The 25,485-nt window shown below is 42.6% G+C and overlaps 1 protein-coding gene across 6 annotated transcripts in view; it reads left to right on the plus strand.

Moving 5' to 3' along the window:
- The window catches only part of LOC141499283 (dipeptidase 2-like), a 53,531-nt gene that overhangs the window by 26,660 nt on the left and 1,386 nt on the right, over nucleotides 1-25,485 (plus strand). For 2 of the 6 annotated variants that reach the window (XM_074202097.1, XM_074202093.1), the window contains exons 2-10: nucleotides 11,717-11,930; nucleotides 13,945-14,071; nucleotides 16,962-17,091; nucleotides 17,629-17,770; nucleotides 18,436-18,505; nucleotides 18,967-19,143; nucleotides 19,937-20,021; nucleotides 20,169-20,244; nucleotides 25,067-25,202. In XM_074202097.1, the coding sequence (XP_074058198.1) occupies nucleotides 11,803-11,930; nucleotides 13,945-14,071; nucleotides 16,962-17,091; nucleotides 17,629-17,770; nucleotides 18,436-18,505; nucleotides 18,967-19,143; nucleotides 19,937-20,021; nucleotides 20,169-20,244; nucleotides 25,067-25,202 (1,071 nt within the window). In that variant the 5' untranslated portion in view covers nucleotides 11,717-11,802. Of the gene's footprint in view, nucleotides 1-3,027; nucleotides 5,733-6,551; nucleotides 6,766-11,697; nucleotides 11,931-13,944; nucleotides 14,072-16,961; nucleotides 17,092-17,628; nucleotides 17,771-18,435; nucleotides 18,506-18,966; nucleotides 19,144-19,936; nucleotides 20,022-20,168; nucleotides 20,245-25,066; nucleotides 25,203-25,485 lie in introns of those variants that run through there. The other 4 variants (XM_074202084.1, XM_074202086.1, XM_074202091.1 and 1 more) reach the window with 4 other exon arrangements.

The raw sequence follows: 25,485 nt of genomic DNA on the forward strand, positions 1-25,485 counted from the left end.
TTGAGAGAATTATTTTATTTTTGCATTTGCCCAATTGAGGATCTGAGAGAATTATTCTCATTTTGTATTTGTCCAATTGATGATGTGAGAGATTTATTCTCCTTTTGTATTTGTCCAGTTGTACTTTCTAAGGATTTTTCTTGTTGCAAGGTATTAATTGTCTCTCCCAAATTTTCCAGTTGATTTTTAAGCTCCTTCCTTATTTCTTCAAGGAAATCTTTCTGTGCTGAAGACCAGATTGTATTCTCCTCAGAGGTTTTAGGTCTTTCTGAGTTAGGGTCTTTCCCTTCCAAGAATTATTCTATGAATCCACCTTTCTGCTGACCCTTCTTCATTTTGCTAAGACCTTGAGTTGGGGAGGGGCTGGTTCACCTGGGGTTGGGATCACTAGAGGCTTTACTCACTGAGTGCAGTTTCTTTGGCTGGCCAATAGGAGGTGCTGGTTGCTTTCTCTGGAGTGTCTGAGACATTCTCCCTTTGCTTGAAGGGAGGAGTTGGAGCTATTGAATTCTTTTGCCTTCAATCAATGGTTCTCTTTACCCTGGCCTGAGGTCATTCCTCAGCTGGACTGATTCTTCTGCTCACACACCTGGGCCTGAGGCAGAAGTAGTCTGTAAATATTTGTTCAGGGAAGAGGTCTGAGCTGTAATGGGATTCAGAGTTCCTCAGACCAGAGGAGCCCAGGGATGGTGTCCTCAGCTCTTCTGCACCAGAACTCTCTGCCAGCCCTGTCCGCAAGCTCCAGAGGGACAGCACCAACACCAGTGCCTCTGCTCCCTAGTTGACTCAAGCCCCTGACATCTAGCCCCACCGCTGATCCAGCAGGTCCTGCTCTCAGGCCCTCAGACTCCGGGCTCCAATTCAGCTGCTAATTGGGCTGATCCGGGTCTGATGCTCCCTCTGAGCCCTGACTCACCTGCCCAAATTCATCAAGTGCTGCAGGGGAGACAAATCCTGAGGTAGATGTTCTTTCTCCTGGCTTTTCCTTCTGTGTTTTGTGGGTCAGATTTCTGTTAAGAGGTTTATTTCATATGATAGATGGGGAAAGATCAGGAGACTTTAGAACTGTGCCTGTCTTCTCTCCACCATCTTGGCTGGAAGTCCTCTGCATGATATTTTAAAAATGTATAAAATAAAATACATAGTACAAAAGAAATCAATGATAATTGAAACATAATTATCAAAATATATTTTTTTAAAATTTCACTGACTCCAGGTTAAGAATTCTTAGTTGATGGAGCAGAGAAGAGGGGCCAGGAGAGAACCCAGAGAAATAGATGCCCATGCTAAGGAAGTAGGAGATGGATTGTGATGCAGCAAAGGAGATAGAGGAGCTGTCAGATTAGTAGGAGGAAAATCAGGAGAGACACTGTCACAGAAATTAGTCTTTTTGAGACTAACAGACCACCTTCCGTGGGGGGTAGGGGGAAGGAAGTGAGATTAAGGGAAAAATTGTACAATTCAAAATAAATAATGAAATAGAAAAAAAAATTAATCTTTTTTAATTTGGTCAACCTCCTTTAAATATTTTCAACTCTCAAAATAGATCCTGAAAGTTAAACACATTTTTATTGTAACTATTCTCTTAATTCTGACTATGACCCCAGTGGTGGTTTTCTTGGATACTGGAGTGGTTTGCTACTTCCTTCTCCAGTACATTTGACAGATGAGGAAAATGAGGCAAACAGGGTGACATGACTTGCCCAGGGTCACACAGTTAGTAAGTGTCTGAGGTCAGATTTGAGGTCCTTCTGACTCCAGACCCCATGGACTATGAACTAGCTGCCCAAGGGAGACATTGGGCAAAGTCTGTCATTAATGATCTAAACTGAGACCTCTCTTATCAGCCTTGTGATTGAATAAGGAAGTTTGTTAACCTTATATACCTGATTTTCATGACTTCACTAAACTTCAGGAGAACATTATCTTGATTATAGGGAAGGGGATGCTGTACAAAGACATACTCTGCACTACCTTTTGCAGAACTTTTTTCACCGGTTGTCATGATTTGATAGGAAACAGTACCTCTGGCAATGGTCTGGATGCTGTGGGAGTCATTGGCCTTATGGATGTGGGTACCTTCCATATAAGGGGGGTACCATAGTGCTCCAGCAATACCAGAGGGGAGGGGAAGTCAATTGTCCAGGGTCACACAGCTAGTAAAAGTCAGATCCAGGATATGTCCCTGGGTCTCCTGACTCCAGATCTAGTACCCTTCTCCAACCCAAAGCCTTTCTCCATAGCTGCTAGGGTTCAAGTAACAATGTATACCTCTTGGTCCCAAATATATTCACCTAGTGAATAGTGGGATAAGTAGATGGCATGGTGGATCCAAAGTTAGGAAAATTTATCTTCCTGTTTTAAAATATGGAAGTGTGTGACCCTGGCTAAGTCACTTAACTCTGCCCCAAGTTCTTCATCTGTAAAGTGAATTGGAGAGGGAAACAGCAAACCACTCCAGTGGAAAATCCCAAAAGGGGTCACAAAGATTGGACAGGACTGAAAAACAACTCAACAACAAACAACAAAAGTGAATAGTTATAGCTTTAGTTGTTGCTTTTTAATATTTATTTCCTGCTATTTCCTACTGGTTCCTTCCTCTACCCTCCCCTACTTTCAGTTCCCTAGTGGGTAACTGGAAATTGGAAGGACATATTGTTTGTCTACCTCCTTTCCCTGGTCTAAAATCACCATTATGTTCCTGGGAACAATTATTTTTACAAGAAACTTCTCTCATCAAGGTGATTATTTTCCCCCATGTATATTTACAAACAATTCTCTTCCTGAGTTTCTGTAGCTTTCTTGCTATAAGTATTCCCCAGATGTTTGCCCATTGTCTCCTGCCCCTCTTTCTTCTCCTAAACAAAACTGATGATGAGATTAATTGTTTTATTAAACACGTCACTCTCATAATTCCTCTCTTCCTATATATATATATATATATAAATGGAGAGAGATTGCTTCTCTAAATTCCCAATATTCCTTTTTACAGTTCAAAATGTTAGAAATGGAGAGACTTTAGCTAATAAAAATGAAATGACTTACTCAAGCTTATACAACTAGCAAGTGTGAAAGATAGGATTTTGAGGTTTGGACCTTGAATTCACATTTTATTTCCCTTGTCCCTTATATCATGTTGAAGCTAATAGAAGGGCCATCCTTCAATTCTATGTAGATAAAGTGGAAATTTGGAGGACACATACCCTTCCCTTTCCTCAACTCTATATTTGAATCTCAGCTCTGCTATTAATTACTGTTAAAAGGAAAAATATTTATTTGCTCTGAAGAAAAACCAGAGTATCATTATTTTTTACTGTTGATTTTGGGTATCACTTCCCTTCTGGAGACTTCCATTTCCTCAACTGTAAAATGGAGGTTGGATCAGATAATTTCTAGGGTTTTTTGGAGCTCTATGTTCTCACAGTTCCTAGAGCTGACTTAGCTGGGTGGCCTTGAATGATTGAATTTATGAATGGATAAATAATTTAAAAAACACTTTAAAAAGTTCATACTCTGTGCCATTTTACAGATAAGAACTCTGAGTCTTTGAATCAACCCTTTAATTAAATTAAGCATTCATTAAGGAGAATATCAGAAAAGGGAAGAGTATATGTGACAAAAATTTCCTTTTTATCTAAGAGTTGAATAGCCTCAATGTGCTATAAGGACCAGGGCCCTGAAGCCTCAGTTTCCTCATCTGTAAAATGAGGATAATAAAATATACTACCAATTTCCACAAATCTATGAATACATATTGGCCTTACAGTAGGATATAAAATAAACTCCTTGAGGGCATAACTTAGTTGCTCTTTCATATACCCACTAATTACTCTTTGATCCATTGACTTTATCTTCTGATTCCATATATTTCACATGAATTTTCACTGGAAAATTCTCTCCTCACTTCTACCCCTGGCTTCCCTGAATTCTTTCAGGACCCAGCTAAAATCTCACTTCCAGCTCATTGCTAGTGCTTTCCTTCTGAGATTATTTTCAATTTATCTTGTTTATATCTTGTTTGAACATTATTGTTTGCACAGTATCTTTGCATTAGACTGGAAGCTCTTTGATTTTTACCTTTTTTTGTATTCCCAGTGCTTAATGAAGTGCTTTTCACCTTCATAATAGATTCTTCATAATGGACCTTTCGTGTGACTTATCTAAGAGTTGATAGAATGGGACTGGCTTTCAGAAATCTGGTTGTTAAATATTAATATGCAACACACCTCTGGAAATAAGAAACAAGGTTTCCTATCCCTCTGAATCCTCTGAGCCCTTCATTTCCTGATAGGAAAATGAAGGAACTGGTCTAGGTGGTATTTAAGTTTCCTTTCTATGAAAATGAATGAGGGATGGGGTTAGGTGGTACAATGGATAGAGTTTTAGACCCAGAGTTAGGAAGATCTGAGTTCAAATTCTGCCTCTGCTACAACCTTCTCCTTAAGAAAAGATAAACAAACTGCCTCAGTTTCCCCATGTGTAAAATAATCACACCTAGCTCTCAGTATATTTGGGAAGATCAAATGAGATATTTGTAAAGTAGTTTACCAGACAACACATTCTATAAAATGTGCTAGTGCTTTCCTTCTGAGTTATTTTCAATTTATCCTGTTATTATTATTTTTATTAGTCCATCTTCAAGGTCATGCTCAGTTTTACATACATCATTTTAGGAAAAAATTTAAGTGGGATTTGATAGAAGTCTTTAAGTATTTACAAGGCAGTCTATCATCTGGAAAATAGATCCAACTGGCTCTTGTTAGCCTCAGAGGGCAGAGCAGGGTATTAAAGAGAAGTGGATTGAGGCTTGATGTAAGGAAAAACTTCATAATCACTAAGAATGGGTTATCAGGGAGGCTAGGTGGCATAGTGGATAGAGCACTGGCTCTGGAGTCAGGAGTACCTGAGTTTAAATCCAGCCTCAGACACTTAATAATTACCTAGCTGTGTGGCCTTGGGCAAGCCACTTAGCCCCATTGCCTTGCAAAAAATCTTAAAAAAAAAAAGAGTGGGTTATCTCAGGAGATGATTAATATTGATAGTGATAACAGCAACTGGTAATAGCTAGCATTTATGATGTATTTGGTCAATATTCTCTCATTTGAGCTACATAAACACTCTGGGAAGGAGGTGCTGTTATTATCTTCATTTCACAGATGAGTAAACTGAGAGAAGGAGCATATCCAACATTACACAGCTAAGAAGTAGTTGAAGTATGATTTGAACCTTCCAGGCCTTCCTGACTAATTTCTGGTCCAGTCACAGTACTATTTAGCTGCCAGAGCTGGGTGGTCCCTTTTAGAGACCTTTAGGGCAGAAGTCGTATGACCATTTGTCCAGAATGCTGGTTTTTCAGGTAAAGGCTGAATTCAAAACTAAGATTCTTTCAAGCTGTGTTCTACAGAATACTGTTCGAGCACACCCTACCCCCCTTCAACTGCTCCCCACCCCTAGAACCAGAGGTCCAAGACCCAAGAGGGGTTGGTTCCAAGGAAGACCTTTACTAATATCCAAAGTCATCTGAACCCAGGGGCCTCTCCTTCAGCACCAGGGGGCTGGGGTCTTGGGGTGCAGGTCAGGATGTCCTTTCTGAGACTGTCGCTCTCTGACCAGATTCTCGGAGGGGGAGCAAGGCCAGTAGAATGGCCAGTAGGGCCAGAGAGGAGATGTCTGCTAAAGACACTGGCTTGGGGCCAAGGGGGAGAAAAAGAAGGGACTAGTCTGGAGGAAGGGTAAGACTTGACTTGGGACCATAATGATTGTGGGGTGACCTCGGAGGAGGCCATGATGAGCAGGAGCCCAGCTCTGTATGCGTGGAAGGGAGCGGGGGCCGGCTGCACTGCCTGTATCCATGGGTGCTTTAGGGTCTGTTCTCATTTCCTGCAGAACAGACCCAGGACTCAGGGACTGGCTTGACAAAATGGAGAGTCAGGTTACTGAAGCCCAATAACGCTTTCATTTGGTTTTCTCCCTTCCTCCCAAACAAATGAATAGATAATAAATAGATGAATAGATAAACGAACGAATGAATAAATAAAACTACCAAGAGTCAGAATAATATAGAGGAAAGAGTGATAGATCTGGAGTCAGAAAGGCTTGGGTTCAAATTCCACTTCATTTATTATTATCAATTAATTTTTTTTTTGGTGAGGCAATAGGAATTACACCATCTGCCCAAAGTCAAAGTTTGCAAGTGTCAAATGTCTGAGGCTGGATTTGAACTCAGGTCCTCCTGACTCCAGGGCCTGTGCTAGGACCCGTGCTCTATCCATTGCACCCTCTAACTTCCTGTCCAATCTTTATTTATTTTATTTTTTTTGCAAAGCAATGGGGTTAAGTGACTTGTCCAAGGCCACACAGGTGATTATTAAGTGTCTGAGGCCAGATTTGAACTTAGGTCCTCCTGACTCTAGGGTCGCCAATCCTACTTTGGACATACTGGGCAAATCTTAACCTCTCTGGGCCTCTCTCAGCTCCCTCATCTGTAAAATGAAAAGGCCTAGTTAGATGAACCCCCAAGCTCAAAATCTCCTATATTCTGATCTCTTCAGTAGGAAGGGACTCCTGAGGCTCATCCAGCCCCAAAGCCACATCTGCTCCCACCCTGTGCTGTTCATTGAGGAGGACCGACATCCCTGCTGTCTCTTGCCTAGAATTGTGTAGCTCTTGGGAGTTTGGAAGAATCCTTACTTTCTCTGTTTCTTCCTCCCTCATTTTGAAACCATGAGAATGGAAAACTGAATTTCCCCCTGCTGAGTTTCTCTGGTGAGTTTCTGTGATGAGTTTCTCTGGTGAGTTTCTCTGGTGACTTTCTCTGGTGACTTTCTCTGGTGAGTTTCTCTGGTGAGTTTCTCTGGTGAGTTTCTGTGATGAGTTTCTCTGGTGAGTTTCTCTGGTGAGTTTCTCTGGTGAGTTTCTCTGGTGAGTTTCTGTGGTGAGTTTCTGTGGTGAGTTTCTCTGGTGAGTTTCTGTGATGAGTTTCTGTGATGAGTTTCCCTCTGGTGAGTTTCTGTGATGAGTTTCTCTGGTGAGTTTCCCTCTGGTGAGTTTCTCTGGTGAGTTTCTCTGGTGAGTTTCTCTGGTGAGTTTCTCTGGTGAGTTTCCCTCTGGTGAGTTTCTGTGGTGAGTTTCTGTGATGAGTTTCTCTGGTGAGTTTCTGTGATGAGTTTCTCTGGTGAGTTTCTCTGGTGAGTTTCTCTGGTGAGTTTCTCTGGTGAGTTTCTCTGGTGAGTTTCTGTGATGAGTTTCTCTGGTGAGTTTCTCTGGTGAGTTTCTGTGATGAGTTTCTCTGGTGAGTTTCTCTGGTGAGTTTCTGTGATGAGTTTCTCTGGTGAGTTTCTCTGGTGAGTTTCTGTGATGAGTTTCTCTGGTGAGTTTCTCTGGTGACTTTCTCTGGTGAATTTCTCTGGTGAATTTCTCTGGTGAGTTTCTCTGGTGAGTTTCCCTCTGGTGAGTTTCCCTCTGGTGAGTTTCTGTGATGAGTTTCTCTGGTGAGTTTCTCTGGCGACTTTCTCTGGTGAGTTTCTCTGGTGAGTTTCCCTATGGTGAATTTCTCTGGTGAGTTTCTCTGGTGAGTTTCTCTGGTGACTTTCTCTGGTGAATTTCTCTGGTGAGTTTCCCTCTGGTGAGTTTCCCTCTGGTGAGTTTCTGTGATGAGTTTCTCTGGTGAGTTTCTCTGGTGAGTTTCTCTGGTGAGTTTCTCTGGTGAGTTTCTCTGGTGAGTTTCTGTGATGAGTTTCTCTGGTGAGTTTCTCTGGTGAGTTTCTCTGGTGAGTTTCTCTGGTGAGTTTCCCTCTGGTGAGTTTCTCTGGTGAGTTTCTCTGGTGAGTTTCTCTGGTGAGTTTCTGTGATGAGTTTCTCTGGTGAGTTTCCCTCTGGTGAGTTTCTCTGGTGAGTTTCTCTGGTGAGTTTCTCTGGAAAGTTTCTGTGGTGAGTTTCTCTGGTGAGTTTCTCTGGTGAGTTTCCCTCTGGTGAGTTTCCCTCTGGTGAGTTTCTCTGGTGAGTTTCTCTGGTGAGTTTCTGTGATGAGTTTCTCTGGTGAGTTTCTCTGGTGAGTTTCTCTGGTGAGTTTCTCTGGTGAGTTTCTCTGGTGAGTTTCTCTGGTGAGTTTCCCTCTGGTGAGTTTCCCTCTGGTGAGTTTCTGTGATGAGTTTCTCTGGTGAGTTTCTCTGGTGACTTTCTCTGGTGAGTTTCCCTATGGTGAATTTCTCTGGTGAGTTTCTCTGGTGAGTTTCTGTGATGAGTTTCTCTGGTGAGTTTCTGTGATGAGTTTCTCTGGTGAGTTTCTCTGGTGAGTTTCTCTGGTGAGTTTCTCTGGTGAGTTTCCCTCTGGTGAGTTTCCCTCTGGTGAGTTTCTGTGATGAGTTTCTCTGGTGAGTTTCTCTGGTGACTTTCTCTGGTGAGTTTCTCTGGTGAGTTTCCCTATGGTGAGTTTCTGTGATGAGTTTCTCTGGTGAGTTTCTCTGGTGACTTTCTCTGGTGAATTTCTCTGGTGAGTTTCTCTGGTGAGTTTCTCTGGTGAGTTTCCCTATGGTGAGTTTCTGTGATGAGTTTCTCTGGTGAGTTTCTCTGGTGACTTTCTCTGGTGAATTTCTCTGGTGAGTTTCTCTGGTGAGTTTCTCTGGTGAGTTTCTCTGGTGAGTTTCTCTGGTGAGTTTCTCTGGTGAGTTTCCCTCTGGTGAGTTTCTCTGGTGAGTTTCTCTGGTGAGTTTCTCTGGTGAGTTTCTGTGATGAGTTTCTCTGGTGAGTTTCTCTGGTGAGTTTCTGTGGTGAGTTTCTGTGATGAGTTTCTCTGGTGAGTTTCTCTGGTGAGTTTCTCTGGTGAGTTTCTCTGGTGAGTTTCTGTGATGAGTTTCTCTGGTGAGTTTCTCTGGTGAGTTTCTGTGATGAGTTTCTCTGGTGAGTTTCCCTCTGGTGAGTTTCCCTCTGGTGAGTTTCTGTGGTGAGTTTCTGTGGTGAGTTTCTCTGGTGAGTTTCTGTGATGAGTTTCTCTGGTGAGTTTCTCTGGTGAGTTTCTCTGGTGAGTTTCTCTGGTGAGTTTCTGTGATGAGTTTCTCTGGTGAGTTTCCCTCTGGTGAGTTTCTCTGGTGAGTTTCTCTGGTGAGTTTCTCTGGTGAGTTTCTCTGGTGAGTTTCTCTGGTGAGTTTCTCTGGTGAGTTTCTCTGGTGAGTTTCCCTCTGGTGAGTTTCTCTGGTGAGTTTCTCTGGTGAGTTTCTCTGGTGAGTTTCTGTGATGAGTTTCTCTGGTGAGTTTCTGTGATGAGTTTCTCTGGTGAGTTTCCCTCTGGTGAGTTTCTGTGATGAGTTTCTCTGGTGAGTTTCTCTGGTGAGTTTCTCTGGTGAGTTTCTCTGGTGAGTTTCTCTGGTGAGTTTCTGTGATGAGTTTCTCTGGTGAGTTTCCCTCTGGTGAGTTTCTCTGGTGAGTTTCTCTGGAAAGTTTCTGTGGTGAGTTTCTCTGGTGAGTTTCTCTGGTGAGTTTCCCTCTGGTGAGTTTCCCTCTGGTGAGTTTCTCTGGTGAGTTTCTCTGGTGAGTTTCTGTGATGAGTTTCTCTGGTGAGTTTCTCTGGTGAGTTTCTGTGATGAGTTTCTCTGGTGAGTTTCTCTGGTGACTTTCTCTGGTGAATTTCTCTGGTGAATTTCTCTGGTGAGTTTCTCTGGTGAGTTTCCCTCTGGTGAGTTTCTCTGGTGAGTTTCTCTGGTGAGTTTCTGTGATGAGTTTCTCTGGTGAGTTTCTCTGGTGAGTTTCTGTGATGAGTTTCTCTGGTGAGTTTCTCTGGTGACTTTCTCTGGTGAATTTCTCTGGTGAATTTCTCTGGTGAGTTTCTCTGGTGAGTTTCCCTCTGGTGAGTTTCTGTGATGAGTTTCTCTGGTGAGTTTCTCTGGTGACTTTCTCTGGTGAGTTTCCCTATGGTGAATTTCTCTGGTGACTTTCTCTGGTGAGTTTCCCTCTGGTGAGTTTCTCTGGTGAGTTTCTCTGGTGAGTTTCCCTCTGGTGAGTTTCTCTGGTGAGTTTCCCTATGGTGAATTTCTCTGGTGAGTTTCTCTGGTGAGTTTCTCTGGTGAGTTTCTGTGATGAGTTTCTCTGGTGAGTTTCTCTGGTGACTTTCTCTGGTGAGTTTCTCTGGTGAGTTTCCCTATGGTGAGTTTCTGTGATGAGTTTCTCTGGTGAGTTTCTCTGGTGACTTTCTCTGGTGACTTTCTCTGGTGAGTTTCTCTGGTGACTTTCTCTGGTGAGTTTCTCTGGTGAATTTCTCTGGTGAGTTTCTCTGGTGAGTTTCCCTCTGGTGAGTTTCTCTGGTGAGTTTCTCTGGTGAGTTTCCCTCTGGTGAGTTTCTGTGATGAGTTTCTCTGGTGAGTTTCCCTCTGGTGAGTTTCTCTGGTGAGTTTCTCTGGTGAGTTTCTCTGGTGAGTTTCCCTCTGGTGAGTTTCTCTGGTGAGTTTCTCTGGTGAGTTTCCCTCTGGTGAGTTTCTGTGATGAGTTTCTCTGGTGAGTTTCCCTCTGGTGAGTTTCTCTGGTGAGTTTCTCTGGTGAGTTTCTCTGGTGAGTTTCTGTGATGAGTTTCTCTGGTGAGTTTCCCTCTGGTGAGTTTCTCTGGTGAGTTTCTCTGGTGAGTTTCTCTGGTGAGTTTCTCTGGTAAGTTTCTCTGGTGAGTTTCTCTGGTGAGTTTCCCTCTGGTGAGTTTCCCTCTGGTGAGTTTCTCTGGTGAGTTTCTCTGGTGAGTTTCTGTGATGAGTTTCTGTGATCAGTTTCTCTGGTGAGTTTCTCTGGTGAGTTTCTGTGGTGAGTTTCTGTGATGAGTTTCTCTGGTGAGTTTCTCTGGTGAGTTTCTCTGGTGACTTTCTCTGGTGACTTTCTCTGGTGAGTTTCCCTATGGTGAGTTTCTGTGATGAGTTTCTGTGGTGAGTTTCTCTGGTGAGTTTCTGTGGTGAGTTTCTGTGATGAGTTTCTCTGGTGAGTTTCTGTGATGAGTTTCTCTGGTGAGTTTCTCTGGTGAGTTTCTCTGGTGAGTTTCCCTCTGGTGAGTTTCTGTGGTGAGTTTCTGTGATGAGTTTCTGTGATGAGTTTCTCTGGTGAGTTTCTCTGGTGAGTTTCTGTGATGAGTTTCTCTGGTGAGTTTCTCTGGTGAGTTTCTGTGATGAGTTTCTCTGGTGAGTTTCTCTGGTGAGTTTCTGTGATGAGTTTCTCTGGTGAGTTTCTCTGGTGAGTTTCTGTGATGAGTTTCTCTGGTGAGTTTCTCTGGTGAGTTTCTCTGGTGAGTTTCTGTGATGAGTTTCTCTGGTGAGTTTCTCTGGTGAGTTTCTGTGATGAGTTTCTCTGGTGAGTTTCTCTGGTGACTTTCTCTGGTGAATTTCTCTGGTGAATTTCTCTGGTGAGTTTCTCTGGTGAGTTTCCCTATGGTGAATTTCTCTGGTGAGTTTCTCTGGTGAGTTTCTCTGGTGAGTTTCTGTGATGAGTTTCTCTGGTGAGTTTCTCTGGTGAGTTTCTCTGGTGAGTTTCTCTGGTGAGTTTCTGTGATGAGTTTCCCTGGTGAGTTCCCTGGGGGGGGGGGCAGGGCCCTGGCAACCTCCAATGGCCACTGCCCCCTCCTCTTTGCTGGGGCTCCTCCTCTCACCTCCCCCCTAGCTCCAGAAGCCTCCCTGTCCCATGTGGCTCCCCTAGGGCCTGATGGGACAAGGCTGTCTTTGATCTTGTTCCCAGCCTCTCCTGCCCTTCCTAGGCTTGCTCCTGCTTCGACCTCTGGATCTCCCCTCTGGACAAGGTGAAGTTGAGGCCTACTAGGTCTTACAGGAGACCATTCTGGACATGGAGAAGACCCCGAGGCTGCTGGCTCTGGTGCTGCTGGTGCTGGGGGTGGGCATAGCCCCTGGCAGCAGCTTGGAGCTGAGAGAGCGAGCCCAGGCCCTCATGAAAGCCTACCCGCTCATCGATGGGTATGTACCTGCCTCCTTCCTAACACCGAGGGTAAGGTAATGCTGGGATGGGGACTCCATGGGAATGGGCAAGTCATTGTTTTGTCAGACTGGGGGGGGGGGGCTTCTCCCCTGCCCCCTGAGAACCTTGCCAGACTGGGACAAAGAGCTTAAAGTAACCCAAACAAATCATCTCCAAAAAGAACTCATTTTTATAGCAGTTTGAAGTGCGTTGGGGAGGCCCAGGCCTCATTTTCAAGGTTGCTAGATGACAGTAGCATTGGATTGAGAATTGGTCAAGAAGACCTGAGTTCAAATTTGAACTATTTCTGGATAGGAGCTAGGAAGGAAGCTGGGAAAACTGAAACCTGGAGTCTGTATCCAAGGTCAGGGGATTGGGGGGAGGGAGAGGGGTCAAGGATCAAGGTCGGGGGAAAAGTGAGGCTAGAGATACTTCCTCCTCTCTCCTTTTGAAAACATGAGAAGGAAAACAGGCCAGTCTCTCCCTAGGTGAGAATTGAGCCTCCATCTTCTGACACCCAGTGACAGTCTCTTGAGCCTACCTCACTCCTCTAAGGATGTGTCTGGTTTGGGGTCCAAGTGATGCTTCCTTGCCATGTGATCCTAGGCGAGTCAATGAACCTTGCTTGCTTCAGTTTCCTCATTTGTAAAATGAAGCTAAATCTAACAGCTTCCTCATGTGGTCGTTGTTGAGCACTTTGTAAAACTTCCAACAATAAGCAGATATTATATTATGATTTTATTAATTATTTATAATATATTAATATGAATGATTACTCATTATCTTGCATATTACTATAATGCTATTATTATTATTATTATTATTATTATCATCCCCACTTTATGGTTGGAAAAAACCAAAGCTCAATACATAAAATGACTTCTTCCATCTGGGATTTAACCTCTTTTTTTTTTTATAGTTGTTTTTTTTCCACAAGGCAATGGGGTTAAGTGGCTTGCCCAAGGCCACAGAACTAGGTAAATATTACATGTCTGAGGCCAAATTTGAACTCGGGGACTCCTGACTCCAGGGCCGGTGCTCTATCCATTGCGCCGCCTAGCCACCCCCTTTTTTTTAGAAAGATTTTATTTATTTTGAGTTTTACAATTTTTTCTCCCATTCTTGCTTCCCTCCCCCGACCCCCTACAGAAGGCAGTCTGTTAGTCTTTACATTGTTTCCATGGTATACGTTGATCTCAGTTGAATGTGATGAGAGAGAAATCATATCCTTATGGAAGAAAAATACAGTATAAGAGATAGCAAAATTATATAATAAGATAATTTTTTTTTCTAAATTGAAGGTAATAGTCTTTGGTCTTTGTTCAAACTTCACAGTTGTTTCTCTGGATACAGATGGTATTCTCCATTGCAGATAGTCAACATTATCCCTGATTGTTGCTCTGATGGAATGAGCAAGTCCATCCAGGTTGATCATCACCCCCATATTGCTGTTAGGGTGTACAGTGTCTTTCTGATTCTGGTCATCTCACTCAGCATCAGTTCATGCAAATCCCTCCAGGCTTCCCTGAATTCCTGTCCCTCCTGGTTTCTAATAGAATGATAGTGTTCCATGACATACATATACCACAGTTGGTTAAGCCATTCCCCAATTGAAGAACTTTCACTTAATTTCCAATTTTTTATCACCACAAGCAGGGCTGCTATGAATATTTTTGTACAAGTGATGTTTTTACCCTTTTTCATCATCTCTTCAGGGTATAGACCTTTAACCTCTTTTTCTAGTAAACCCACACTATTTTCCTAGGGTACCTTATCATCATAGCATTGGAGCAACTTGAGGGCTCTCTGCCAGAGAGCCCTGAATCTCTAGCCTCACTTTTCCCCTGACCTTGATCCTTGACCCCTCTCCCTCCCTACCTGTCCCTTTCCCCCCATCCCCTGACCTTGGATCCAGACTCCTGTTTGCAGTTTTCCCTGCTTCCCTCCTAGCTCCCATCCTGAGCTTTCTCTGACCTGGCTCCTGACCTCCGTGCTCTGCTTTCTCTCCTATAGCCATAATGACTTACCAGCCCTCCTCAGATGGTTTCATCAGAACAGTCTCCAAGGCCTCGACTTGAGAACCTTCAACAAAACCCAAACCAATATCCAGAAGCTTCAAAAAGGGCTGGTAGGAGCCCAGGTATAACCCCCAAATGTGGTCCCTGATGACCAGTCCCTGTTCCTCCTCCCTCACTACCATTGACCCTTGCCCAGCATAAGTAGCTTCTTAATAAATGCCTTTTCATTGGATTCACAGACTTAGACCTGTAACTCATCTAATCCCACCTCCCATCCCATCCAGTCTCCTTATTTTACAAATGAGGAAACTGAGGCAAGCAGAGGTTTAGTGACTTGCCCAGGCTAATAAATATTTGAGACAGATTTCGAACTCAGGTCTCCTGGCTTGAAGTCTACTGCTCTAGGCCTTGCTTGAATGGCTGATATTTGAGAAGAAATTATATGTGGAGTTTGTATTCCTCATTCTTATACCTAGGACTTAAATGAGTTTCTGTGGGTTATTGCTGTTGTGACCATAATTTACTTTATTTTTTAAATTCAATTTCAGTTTATTTTCATTTTTGAATCCTCTCTTACCTGCCTCTTCCTTCCTCATTGAAAAAGCAAGAAAAACAAAGCATGTTATAAACATGTTGTTCAGTTGTGTCTGACTCTAAGTGACCCTATTTAGGGTTTTCTTGGCAAAGATACTAGAGTGGCTTGCCATTGCCCTCTCCAGCTCATTTTATGTATGAGGAAACTGAGGCAGATAGGATAAGTAACTTGCCAGGATCACACAGCTGGATTTGAATTCAGGTCTTCCTAACTGCAGGCCCAGCTCTCTATCCACTGGGTCATCTAGCTGCACCTTAAAAACTGTACAGTCAATGGGGTGGCTAGGTGGCATAGTGGATAGAGCACCGACCACAGAGTCAGGAGTACTTGAGTTCAAATCCAGCCTCAGACACTCAATAATTACCTAGCTGTGTGACCTTGGGCAAGCCCATTGCCTTGCAAAAAAAAAAAACAATTGAAAAAATATACAGTCAAGTAAAATGAATTCCCCAGTCATGTCCATTAATTTATATATATATATATGTTTGTTTATTTATTTATATGTATATAAAGACTGAAACATATTTAGCCTTTATTCTGAGTTCATTAGCTTTGTATTCAGAGGTAGGTAAGAATTGAGTTAATCAGAGTGCAAAAGTCTTTCCAAGTTGTTTATCCTTATAATCTTGTTGTTATTAGATAGATTATTCTCCTAATTGTGTTTACTTCACTCTGCATCAGTTCATACACATTTTCTCAGTTTTCTCTAAAACTATCCCCTTCATCATTTCTTTTTATTTTTGCATTTAATTTTTATTTTATTTTTTCTCAATTACACATAAACAAAATTTTTAAACTTTTTTTAAAGTTTAAGTTCAGAATTCTCTTTCTTTTCCTTCCCTCCTTGAGAGGGAGAGCAATTTGACATAGATTATACATGTTCAGTCATGTAAAACATTTCCATTATCCATCGTGTTCCAAAAAAAGATTTAAAAAACTCCCCAAGAATAATGAAAGTTTAAAAAGCTGGCAGCTATGTATGTGTTGCAGTAGATAGAGCACTGGGTCTAGTGTCAGCAGTTTGTCTATGTCTCCTGCCTATGTCCCAGTCTCTAACGTCTTCCCAGCCCATTGTCCCAGCCTATATCCCCTGCCTAACTCAGAACAAAGATGCTTTGCACTTGACCCTGGAGCAGATTGATGTCATCAAGTGTATGTGCAAAGCTTATGAAGAAATGGAGTTCACAAGATTGCACATCTTGAGGTTTGGGGGGCAGGGGAAAAGGAATAGGATCCAACCTTTCCTGAGTTTAAATCCAGCCTCCAATACTTACCAACTGTGTAGCCCTGAGTAAGTCATTTAATCTTGTTTGTCTCAGTTTCCTCATCTATAAAACTGGAAAAGGAAATGGCAAACCATTCCAGGATCTTTGCCAAGAAAGCCTCAAATGGAGTCATGAAGAGTTGGATATGACTGAACAATAACAGCAATAAAAAGTATTTCAGTCTCCATTAGTTCTTTTTCTAAAAGGGATGGCATTTTCCAAAATAAGCCTTCAGAGTAATTTTGGCTAATCACATTCCTGAGAAAAATCAAGTCATTCACAGTTAATCATTGGGTAGTATTGCTTTTACTGTGTACAATATTCTGATTCTCCAGCATTTGTCATTTTTCTTTTCTGTCATTTTAGCAAAACAGCTGGATGTCAGGTGGTCCCTCAGGGATGTTTTAATTTGCATTTCCCTAATTGTTAATGATTTAGAGCAATTTTTCATATGGCTGTTAGTAACTCGGTCTTTCTTCCTCTGCAAACTACCTATTCATATCCTCTGACAATTTATCAATTGGAGAATGCCCCCCTTTTTAAAATAAATTCAGTTCCCCACATATCTTAGAAATGAGATTTTGATCATAGAAACTTGTTAAAAAGTCCACCACTCCCCATTTCCCATTTCTCTTCCAAATTTGACCATTAGTTTTATTTATGCAAAAACTTTTAAATTTTACTGAATCAATATTGGGGTTAGGTTGTGAAGAACTTTAAATCCAAAAGTGGGGATTTATATTTAATCCCAGAAGTAACAGGGAATCACTGGGTTTTATTGAGTAAAGGGATGACATGGCCAGATCTGAACTTTGACAGCTTTGTGGAGGAGGGATGGAATTTGGTAAAAATCTGAGGCAGGGAGGTCAGTTCCAAAGCCTGCAATAGTGACAGGCAAGGACTGAAAGCAAAGTGCTGACAATGTGAGTCGTGATGAGAGAATGGGTACTCATTGAGAGAGGAGAATCAGACAAGTTGGAGCTGGAAGGAACCAGCCCTCAAGGGGACCTCCAACCTGGCTCTTTATTCCTGATTTATCCTCCTAAACCTTCTCATTCTCCAGAGCTGGTTTCTAGAAGGTCAGGCTTCTAATGGGAGAAAGGAGATGAGGCTTAGGGTTGCTCTGGGTGTTATGTCTTGTGTCTCCCCTAGTTCTGGTCAGCCTATGTCCCCTGCCTAACTCAGAACAAAGATGCTTTGCGCTTGACCCTGGAGCAGATTGATGTCATCAAGCGTATGTGCAATGCTTATGAAGAAATGGAGTTCGTGAGCTCAGCCCAAGGTTTCACATCTTGGGGTTTGGGGGGCAGGGGAAAAGAAATGGGACCCAACCCTCTAAGAGAGCCCTTGGGTCCTAAAGACCCCTCTCAGTCTCTGCTGAAAGCTTTGTGTTTTCCCTCAGACCCTCTTACCCTAAATGAGCAATGTCACCAGCTAGGACCTAACCAAAACCACTATGTGCAGGGAGATCCTTTCCAAGATGTGCATTTTGACCCCAAAGTGTCTTAAATGAAGTGTTACCATGGATTCAGTTCAAGAGCATATAATCTCTTTGCAGACTCCAAGGGCAAACCCTAATGCCCCTGTTCTTGCTCAAAAGAAGTATTAGTCCCCTGGAATTGGAGGGGGGATGAAGGGTGTGCTTCTCACAGCCACTGGCTGCATCAATGTGAAATATCCTGAGAAAGGGGTTGAGGGTACAGGTATCTTTCCTCTTCCCTTCCTTCCCCTCTCCTCTCATCCCCTTTCCTCATCTCCCCTCCCTACCATGGCAGCAACTTCTTGCTTTGGGATCCACTGCTTCTTTTCCCATCCCCAGAGCTCAAGGAGAGCCGGAAGCTGGCTTGCCTAATTGGGGTAGAAGGTGGTCACTCCATGGATGGAAGCCTGGCTGTGTTACGGGCATTCTATGACCTCGGAGTGCGCTATATGACTTTGACACACTTCTGTAACACACCTTGGTAAGGATAACAAGAGTTGTTTTTTTGCTTGGGGGGGTAGGGGTTTCCTACTAAATTTTATTTTTCAATGAACAGACTTTCATTTTCCCTCCTTCCTACTTTCTATCTCCAATTAAAAAATAAACACCTTGGAACAAACATACATAATGAAGCAAAACAAATTCCCACATTGGTTATGTCCAAAAATGTGTCTGTGTTCTGGATTTTGAGTCCATTTCCATCTCTATCAGGAACTGGACATCCCAGCTGTCCTCTGAAATCGGAGTTGATCACTGCCTTGACCACATTTTCTGTCTTTGCAATGAACCTGATATTCCATAAACATATCCAGGTTCTACTGCTTGGGTGTTCTAAAGAACATGAGGGTACAAAGTGGTCATCCTTCCAGGGTTTAGTGCTTCCAAGATGGAGGGCGGACTGGGTGCCATCCAACCCTAGGGTGGGAGAGTGGGGGGGGAAAGACCAGGTTAGGTGGAGAGTTCTAGGGTTCAATACTTCTGCAGACCCTGCCCACACTGGTTCTAATTGAATTTTCAAAATCTTACTATTCTTCCTTCCTCTTTTAGAAGTATCATGTGGTTGAAATGGTTGGATGGTCAAAACTGGGAGATCCTAACTTTGTCTGTTGTAGCTAACTTACTTTGTTCTTCTGCTGTATCTTATAGGGCAGAGAGCTCCACCAAGGGCCTGTATCAGTCTTACCCATTTACTAAGGCACTAAATAGTTTTGGTGAGGTAAGATGTCTTGGGAATGGTGTGGGAGGTTGAGTCCACCGAGTCTCAATTCAACTAAGTTCTATGTGAGGTCTTCCTGGGTTGGAGAACTCACAACTTCCAGAGGTATCTCAATCAACTTTTAGATAGATAAGGTTGTTGGGAAGTTTTCTCTTATACTGAGCTGAACTCCTCCTCTCTTCCTTTCTACCCATTGCTGCCTGAGCTCTCCTCTGGTGCCGGGTGGAATGTAGCTAGCTTCTCTTCCCCTGAACAGGCCTTGAAGACAACTGTCAAGTCCCTTCCCCTCTGCTCCCTGCCATGTCTTTTCTTCATGATCTTTGCATGGCCTTGGCTCCAGGTCCCCTCACCTCCCTAATTAGAATCTCCTAGTAATCTCCATGGTCCACTCCTGAAGGTATTCCTTAGCTACTTAGCCCAACATCAACTCCAATTTGTTCTCTCCAACCCTCCTGCCCCAGAATGTGATAAAGGAAATGAACCGTCTGGGCATGATGGTGGACCTCTCCCATACCTCGGATGACACAGCCAGAAAGGCCATGATTGTGTCGCAGGCTCCAGTGATCTTCTCTCACTCATCAGCCTTCTCAGTATGCAACAACACTAGGAATGTTCCGGATAGCCTCCTGAAGCAGTTGGTGAGCCATTCTAACCCTGCCAAATGCTAGGCCTGGGACACCGGACTCTCTCCTCCCAAGTCCAGAGCTCCTCAAACCCCCCAAACCCTAAAGGGTATTCCAGAAGTGGGTCAGGGTTGCATAGTGCACTCCAAGGTCATAGGGCACCCACAAGATGGCCAGGCTTCCTTCCATTGAGTGGCCACCTTCCATCCCAAGGCAGGAAGCCAACTCTTGGCTCTCCTTGAGCAGTAGGCCAGACCCCCTGCCTCAGTGCATGGGTTCTCTCCCCTCATCATGATCCATCATAGAAGACAATACCCCCAGAGTGAGCAGAGGTTATCTACAATAATATGGAAAATGGGAATTGGGGAGGATCTAGAGGAAAAGATAATTTTCCATTTTGGACTTGTTGAATTTAAGATGTCTACTGGATATCTAGTTTGAGATATCTTGAAAATACAGTTCTCCAGAGTTTACATTATAGGCTTTAAAGTTAGCTTCTTAGAAGTTATCAGAATCCAAACCATTCATTTTACATATGAGGAAACTGAGGCACAGAGAGCAATTTGGCTGGAAGGTTCATAGGAGCATCCCACCCAGCTGCCTGTAGACTCTCCTAGCCTGCTTGAAGGGTTGCAATTCCATCCCTTAGAGAAAGAAGAATGCCTGAGGATAGGTAGGGTGTGGAGAATGGGAAGCTTGCCTCTGTGTAGGATTGCTAGGAGGAAAGGATACCAGAATCATGAGGAAAGCAGGTCTGGATCCTCACCTGCCTCACTGACTGCTCTGAGGGGCATATCTGGTTCTGCAGAAAAGGAACGGTGGCATTGTGATGGTGACCTTCTCTGTAGGCGTGATTCCATGTGTGCAGTTGGCCAATATCTCCACAGTAGCAGGTGAGGCTCCTGGCCCTCTGGCCAATGATGGCTCTTCTAGGAGAACAAATGGGTGAGAGGAGAGAAATCTGAAGGCAAAGAGGAAGGGAGGGTCATGAACTGCCATCTTCCTGCTCTGCTAAGAACCCTTGGTGTTCTATTCTGTAGATCACTTTGACCATATAAAGCAGCTTATAGGAGCTGAGTCCATGGGGATTGGAGGAGACTATGATGGTGTCAACCAGTGAGTATTTTATGTCTCTTTCCTTAGAGCTAACTATGTAGTGGGAATCTGTCAATAGTGAGTTAAGAAATATTTATTAAGTGCCTACTATAGATGCAAAAAGAAGAATCATAGATCATGAAAAGTCATATGGCCCAGTCCCCTTCATTTTATAGATGATGAAACTGAGGTCTTTAAGGGTTAAGTGACTTGTTCAAGGTCACACTGGTGGTACAAATGGGATTTGAACATAGGCCCTCTGATTTTAAATCTACTAATCTGTGTTTGGCCTCCTTTGTGGAAGGAAGGGGGTATCAAACCACTGAAATCATCAATCAATCCAATCAATCCATATTAACTGCCTACTATTTGCTAAACACTGAATTTACAAAAAAGAGACAAAGGACAGTCCTTGACCTCAAGAATATTACAATCATTAATGGGAAAGACAAATATAAAAATGTATCTATCTATCTATCTATATATATATATTTGTATACACACAAACAAGCTGTATATAGAATAAATTGAAAATAATTAACAGATGGAAGGCTCTAGGATTAAGACTAGAAGGGTTGGGGGGGGGGGGTCTTGTTAAGTTATGAGAAGTTTTGAATGCCAAGCAGAGAATTTTGTATTTACTCGTTTTAGTAGGGAACCATTGGAGTTTATTGAAGAGGAGGGTGGCACAATTACACCTGTGTTTAGGAAAATCACTTTAGTGGCTCAAGGAAGGATGGACTAGAGTAGAGAGAGATTTGAGGCAGACACCCAGATACTGCAGTAGTCCAGTCATGAGGATGGGGTCTGTACTAGAATGGGGAATGTCAGAGGAGGGATGCTGTAAAGATGAAATCAACAGATCTTGGGTGATGGCTCCAGATATGGAAGGGGGTAAAAGAGATTGAGAAGTCCAAGATGACTGCTAGGTTGTTAGTTATCTACAATAATGTGGAAAATGAGAATTGGGGAGGATCTAGAGGGAAAGATAATGCTCCATTTTGGACTTGTTGAGTTTAAGATGTCTACTGGATATCTAGTTTGAGATATCTTGAAAATCCATTGGAGATACAAGAGGAGAGGCAGAAAAGGCAGGTTTGAGAATCATTAGTATAAAGATGGTCATTAAATCCTTGAGAGCTGATGAGGTCACCAAGTGAAGTAATACAGAGGTAGAAGAGAGGAGGGTCCAGGACAGTCCTGAGGGACACCTATGAATAGCGGGCATGATCTGGTAGAGGATTCACCTGAGCCTGAGCCTGAGCCTTAGAAGGACCAGACAGAGATATAGGGAGTAGAACCCAGAGAAAGTGATGCCCTCACACCACTGAACACCTTCCCATCCCACTAATTCTTTTCAAATCCATACTTCATAATAGACTAGGCAGCATTCACCCCTCAACCCAGATGCCTAGAATTGAGTTGGGATTGAGTTGGAGTCATACAGCCTTGTCATTTGACTTCTCACCCACCAATCCACCAAAACATCTCTCTAAATTCAAATTAACATCTTGGGCATCAGCCAATGCCTCACCAGAAATCATCACCCAATGATCAGGATCCCCCAAACCTCTTCCTTTACTGCTTTCTGTATGACATCACACTGTTACCCACTCTCCCCCAGACATTTTTCCTCCCTTCTTTTTTCCTTTTTGACACTGTCCTGACTTGGTTCTCCTCCCATATTAATTTTCTTTGCTCATCTCTTTTCTTTCTCTTGCACACTCCATCAGCTCCCCCAAAGTTAAGGCCTTAGCCCTTTAACTCTCTCTATACTCTCTCCCTTAATAAATCTTACCCATTGCTACTATTTCAGTAATCACCTTTATATTCATGATTCTCCAGAAATAGTACCTTCTTTCTGAATTTCAGTCCCTCTCCCTCCTTCTATCTTCTCTTGGATGTCAACTAATCAGGTGATAAACATTTATTAATCTACTATGTGCCTGCCAATACTATGTCCTGAGGATACACAAAGAGAGGAAAGTCAGTGCCTGCCCTCAAGGTGCTTGTAATCTAATGGGAGAGACAACTTATTAATAATATATACAAGGCAAGCTATATGCAGGATAAATGAGAATTAAATAAATAACACATGATAAGATTGTATTTATTATTATATAATTATATAGTATATATAATGTTATATACTATGTCATCATATAGTATACCATAAAATTATATAGCATTTACTAATGCTATATAGCATTTACTACATAGGTGACACATTATATGTTAATATATAATTATTATATATATATGTTTATACCTCATACATAAAATATTATTTTGTAATTATATAATTAATAAATAACTTGCAGCTAGATGGCCCACTGGACTTCGAATCAGAAACACTCATCTTCATGAATTTAGATCTGGCCTCAGTCACTTAACTGGCTGTGTGACCCTGGGCAAGTCAGTTCACCCTGTTTGTCTTGGTTTTCTCATCTGTAAAATGAGCTGGAAAAGGAAATAACAAATCATGCTATTAGCTTTGCCTAGAAAATCTGCCCAAATGGGGTCACACAGAGTTGAATACTATGAAACGACTGAACAACAACGTGATTCCCCATTGCCTAATTCATAAAGTCCAAACTTCTTAGCCATTAGACACTGAAGGAATTCCATAATTTGACTCCAGCTCTGGCTCATACCCACTCCCTTCTATTCAAATACAAGGTTACTAGGAGGGAAACATGAAGCATGGCATCCTTGGGAGTCTTTTTTTTTAGGTTTTTTTACAAGGCAATGGGGTTAAGTGGCTTGCCCAAGGCCACACAGCTAGGTAGTTATTAAGTGTCTGGGGGCAGATTTGAACCCAGTTCCTCCTGACTCCAGGGCCGGTGCTCTATCCACTGCACCACCTAGCTGCCCAGGAGTCATTCTTTTATTGTTCCCAAACACATCTTTATTCATACTCCTTTTCCTACCTTTTTGAAGTCTCACTTCTACAGTCTCACTCTAATCACTAATCACTCTAGAAGTAACCCATATCCTTGAGAACCTTCTTCTCTCCCTGTTCTGATCTCCTTTCAGCAAATATTTACTATACTGGTAATCTAGCGCTGACCTCAAACTGCCCAATATCTTGGTTATCTTGTCATGTCTATATTTCCCTAACTCATAACTTTCTTTCAAAAAATAATCATTTTGGGGTGGCTAGGTGGTACAGTGGATAGACCACCGGTTCTGGAATCAGGAATACATGAGTTCAAATCTGCCCCCAGACACTTAATAACTACCTAGCTGTGTGGCCTTGGGCAAGCCACTTAACCCCATTGCCTTGCAGAAAAAAAAACAACCTAAAAGAAATAATTTTTTTCTTCCTTTAACATCCAATTGAACAAAATAAGAAAAGGGAAAAAAAACCCTCTTGATAAATATGCATCAATTAAAGCTTATTCCCACATTTGTTGTTCAGTCTTTTCAGTTGTGTCTTACTCTTCCTGTTTGGGGTTTTCTTGGCAAAGATCCTGGAGTGGTTTGTCATTCCTTCTCCAGCTCATTTTATAGACTGAGGCAAACAGGGTTAAGTGACTTGCCCAGGGTCCCGCAGCAAGTAAGTATCTGAGGTCAGATTTGAACTCAGAAAGATGAGTCTTCCTGCCTTCAAGCCCAATACTCTTTATCACATAGACCCAGAACTGTTTCTTATTCTTCATTTTGAGTCTATCACCTTTCTGGCAGAAGTGGGGGGAGCATGCCTCATTTTGGATCCTCATGGTTGGTCAGCGTTCTAGAGTCTGTTAAAATTATTTTAAATGTCTTTACTATATTTTTGTCATTGTATAAGTTGACCTCCTGGTTCTGGTCACTTATTCTACATCAGTTCATAGATGTCTTCTTCTGTTTTTCTGAAACTATTCCCTTTATCACTTCTTTCAGTATAATAATATTTCATTACATTTATAAGCCATAGCTTGTTCAGTCAATCCTCACTAGCTAGGTGCTCCTCCCCCTTAGTTTTCAGTTTTTTGCTGCCACAAAATAGATAAAAAGTATAAATTTCTTGTTCTCTGAGGTCAAATCTTTAATTCTTTACATCCCTGCCAAGCTCAGCATAAGACCCTGGGAAAGGGAAGGAAAAGGGAATAGTCATTTATTTAATGCTATGTCAGACACAAATATTATCTCATTTGATCCTTGCAATAAATCTTCAAGGTAGGATATTATCCCTATTTTACAGTAGAGGAAACTGAGGTAAACAGAGGATAAGGGTCTTGCCCAGGGTCATGTAGCAATTAAGTGCCTGGCTGGATTGAACTCACAAAACGAGTCTTCCTGACTCTGATCCCAGCAGTCTGTCCACTATACCACCTGACCTAATCAGCTTCAGTAAATGCTCATTGATTCTAATGATGGTGCATATAGGCAATGTAGACTTCAACAACCACTCTGTAGGATGCTTCACGTAACAAGTCCCCTGACCCTGAAGAAGATAGATACATCGAATGTCAGACTGTTTCATCCTGCTCCTGGTTCCCTGGCTACAGGTCCAGGAAAAGAATTCCTCTTCATCTGGGAAATATGAGAAGTAGCTGGGTCGTTGTCCCTGGAGAAAAGGAAATTTTTGGAATAAAGGAACAGGAAAGTGAAGCCTGAGTTTACCTGAGCTTCATCAATCTTCCTTAAAGGTTTTCAGTGGGAAAAATGTAATTAGCCCTAAGGTGGCCCCTGCTTAGAAAGGCTTCTAATCCAGGAAAGATCAACTGGTTAGCTAAACTATAGGAATCAGAGGAAGATGAGAGCACTGTGGGCCAGCAATGAACACCTCTCCAAGAAAACCCTATTAATCTTGGGTGAAAGTTGGATGGGGACACTGGTGAAAGTTGGTCATTTGCAGGTTTCCACGAGGCCTGGAAGATGTCTCCAAATACCCTGCTTTGATTGAAGAGCTGCTGAGACGAGGATGGAGTGAGAAGGAACTGCAGGGTCTGCTTCGGGAAAACTTACTGAGAGTCTTTGAGAGAGTAGAACAGGTGATGCTCAAAGGCCAAGGCTGCCATCTTGGCTTCTCATGGGTTAGGGTGAGCCTCCCCATTATGTCCCTGCAAAGGGCTCCCCTAAATATGGATTGCTTCCTCATGCCTTTGGAAGGAGGAGAAGGGGGGTCTCAGCCTTGTACTCATGTCCAGGGACCAGAATGTGGGTAAAAGCAATTTGATGTCTACAGCCTTAGCCTGTCTTAGTCTATGTCACCTCCCTTTTGAGAAGGTTCTCAAGGACATGGGTTACTTCTATAGGTGTACCCATTGGGGGAAA

This window comes from Macrotis lagotis, chromosome 1, assembly GCF_037893015.1.
Source record: "Macrotis lagotis isolate mMagLag1 chromosome 1, bilby.v1.9.chrom.fasta, whole genome shotgun sequence".
Classification (NCBI taxonomy): Eukaryota; Metazoa; Chordata; class Mammalia; order Peramelemorphia; family Peramelidae; genus Macrotis; species Macrotis lagotis.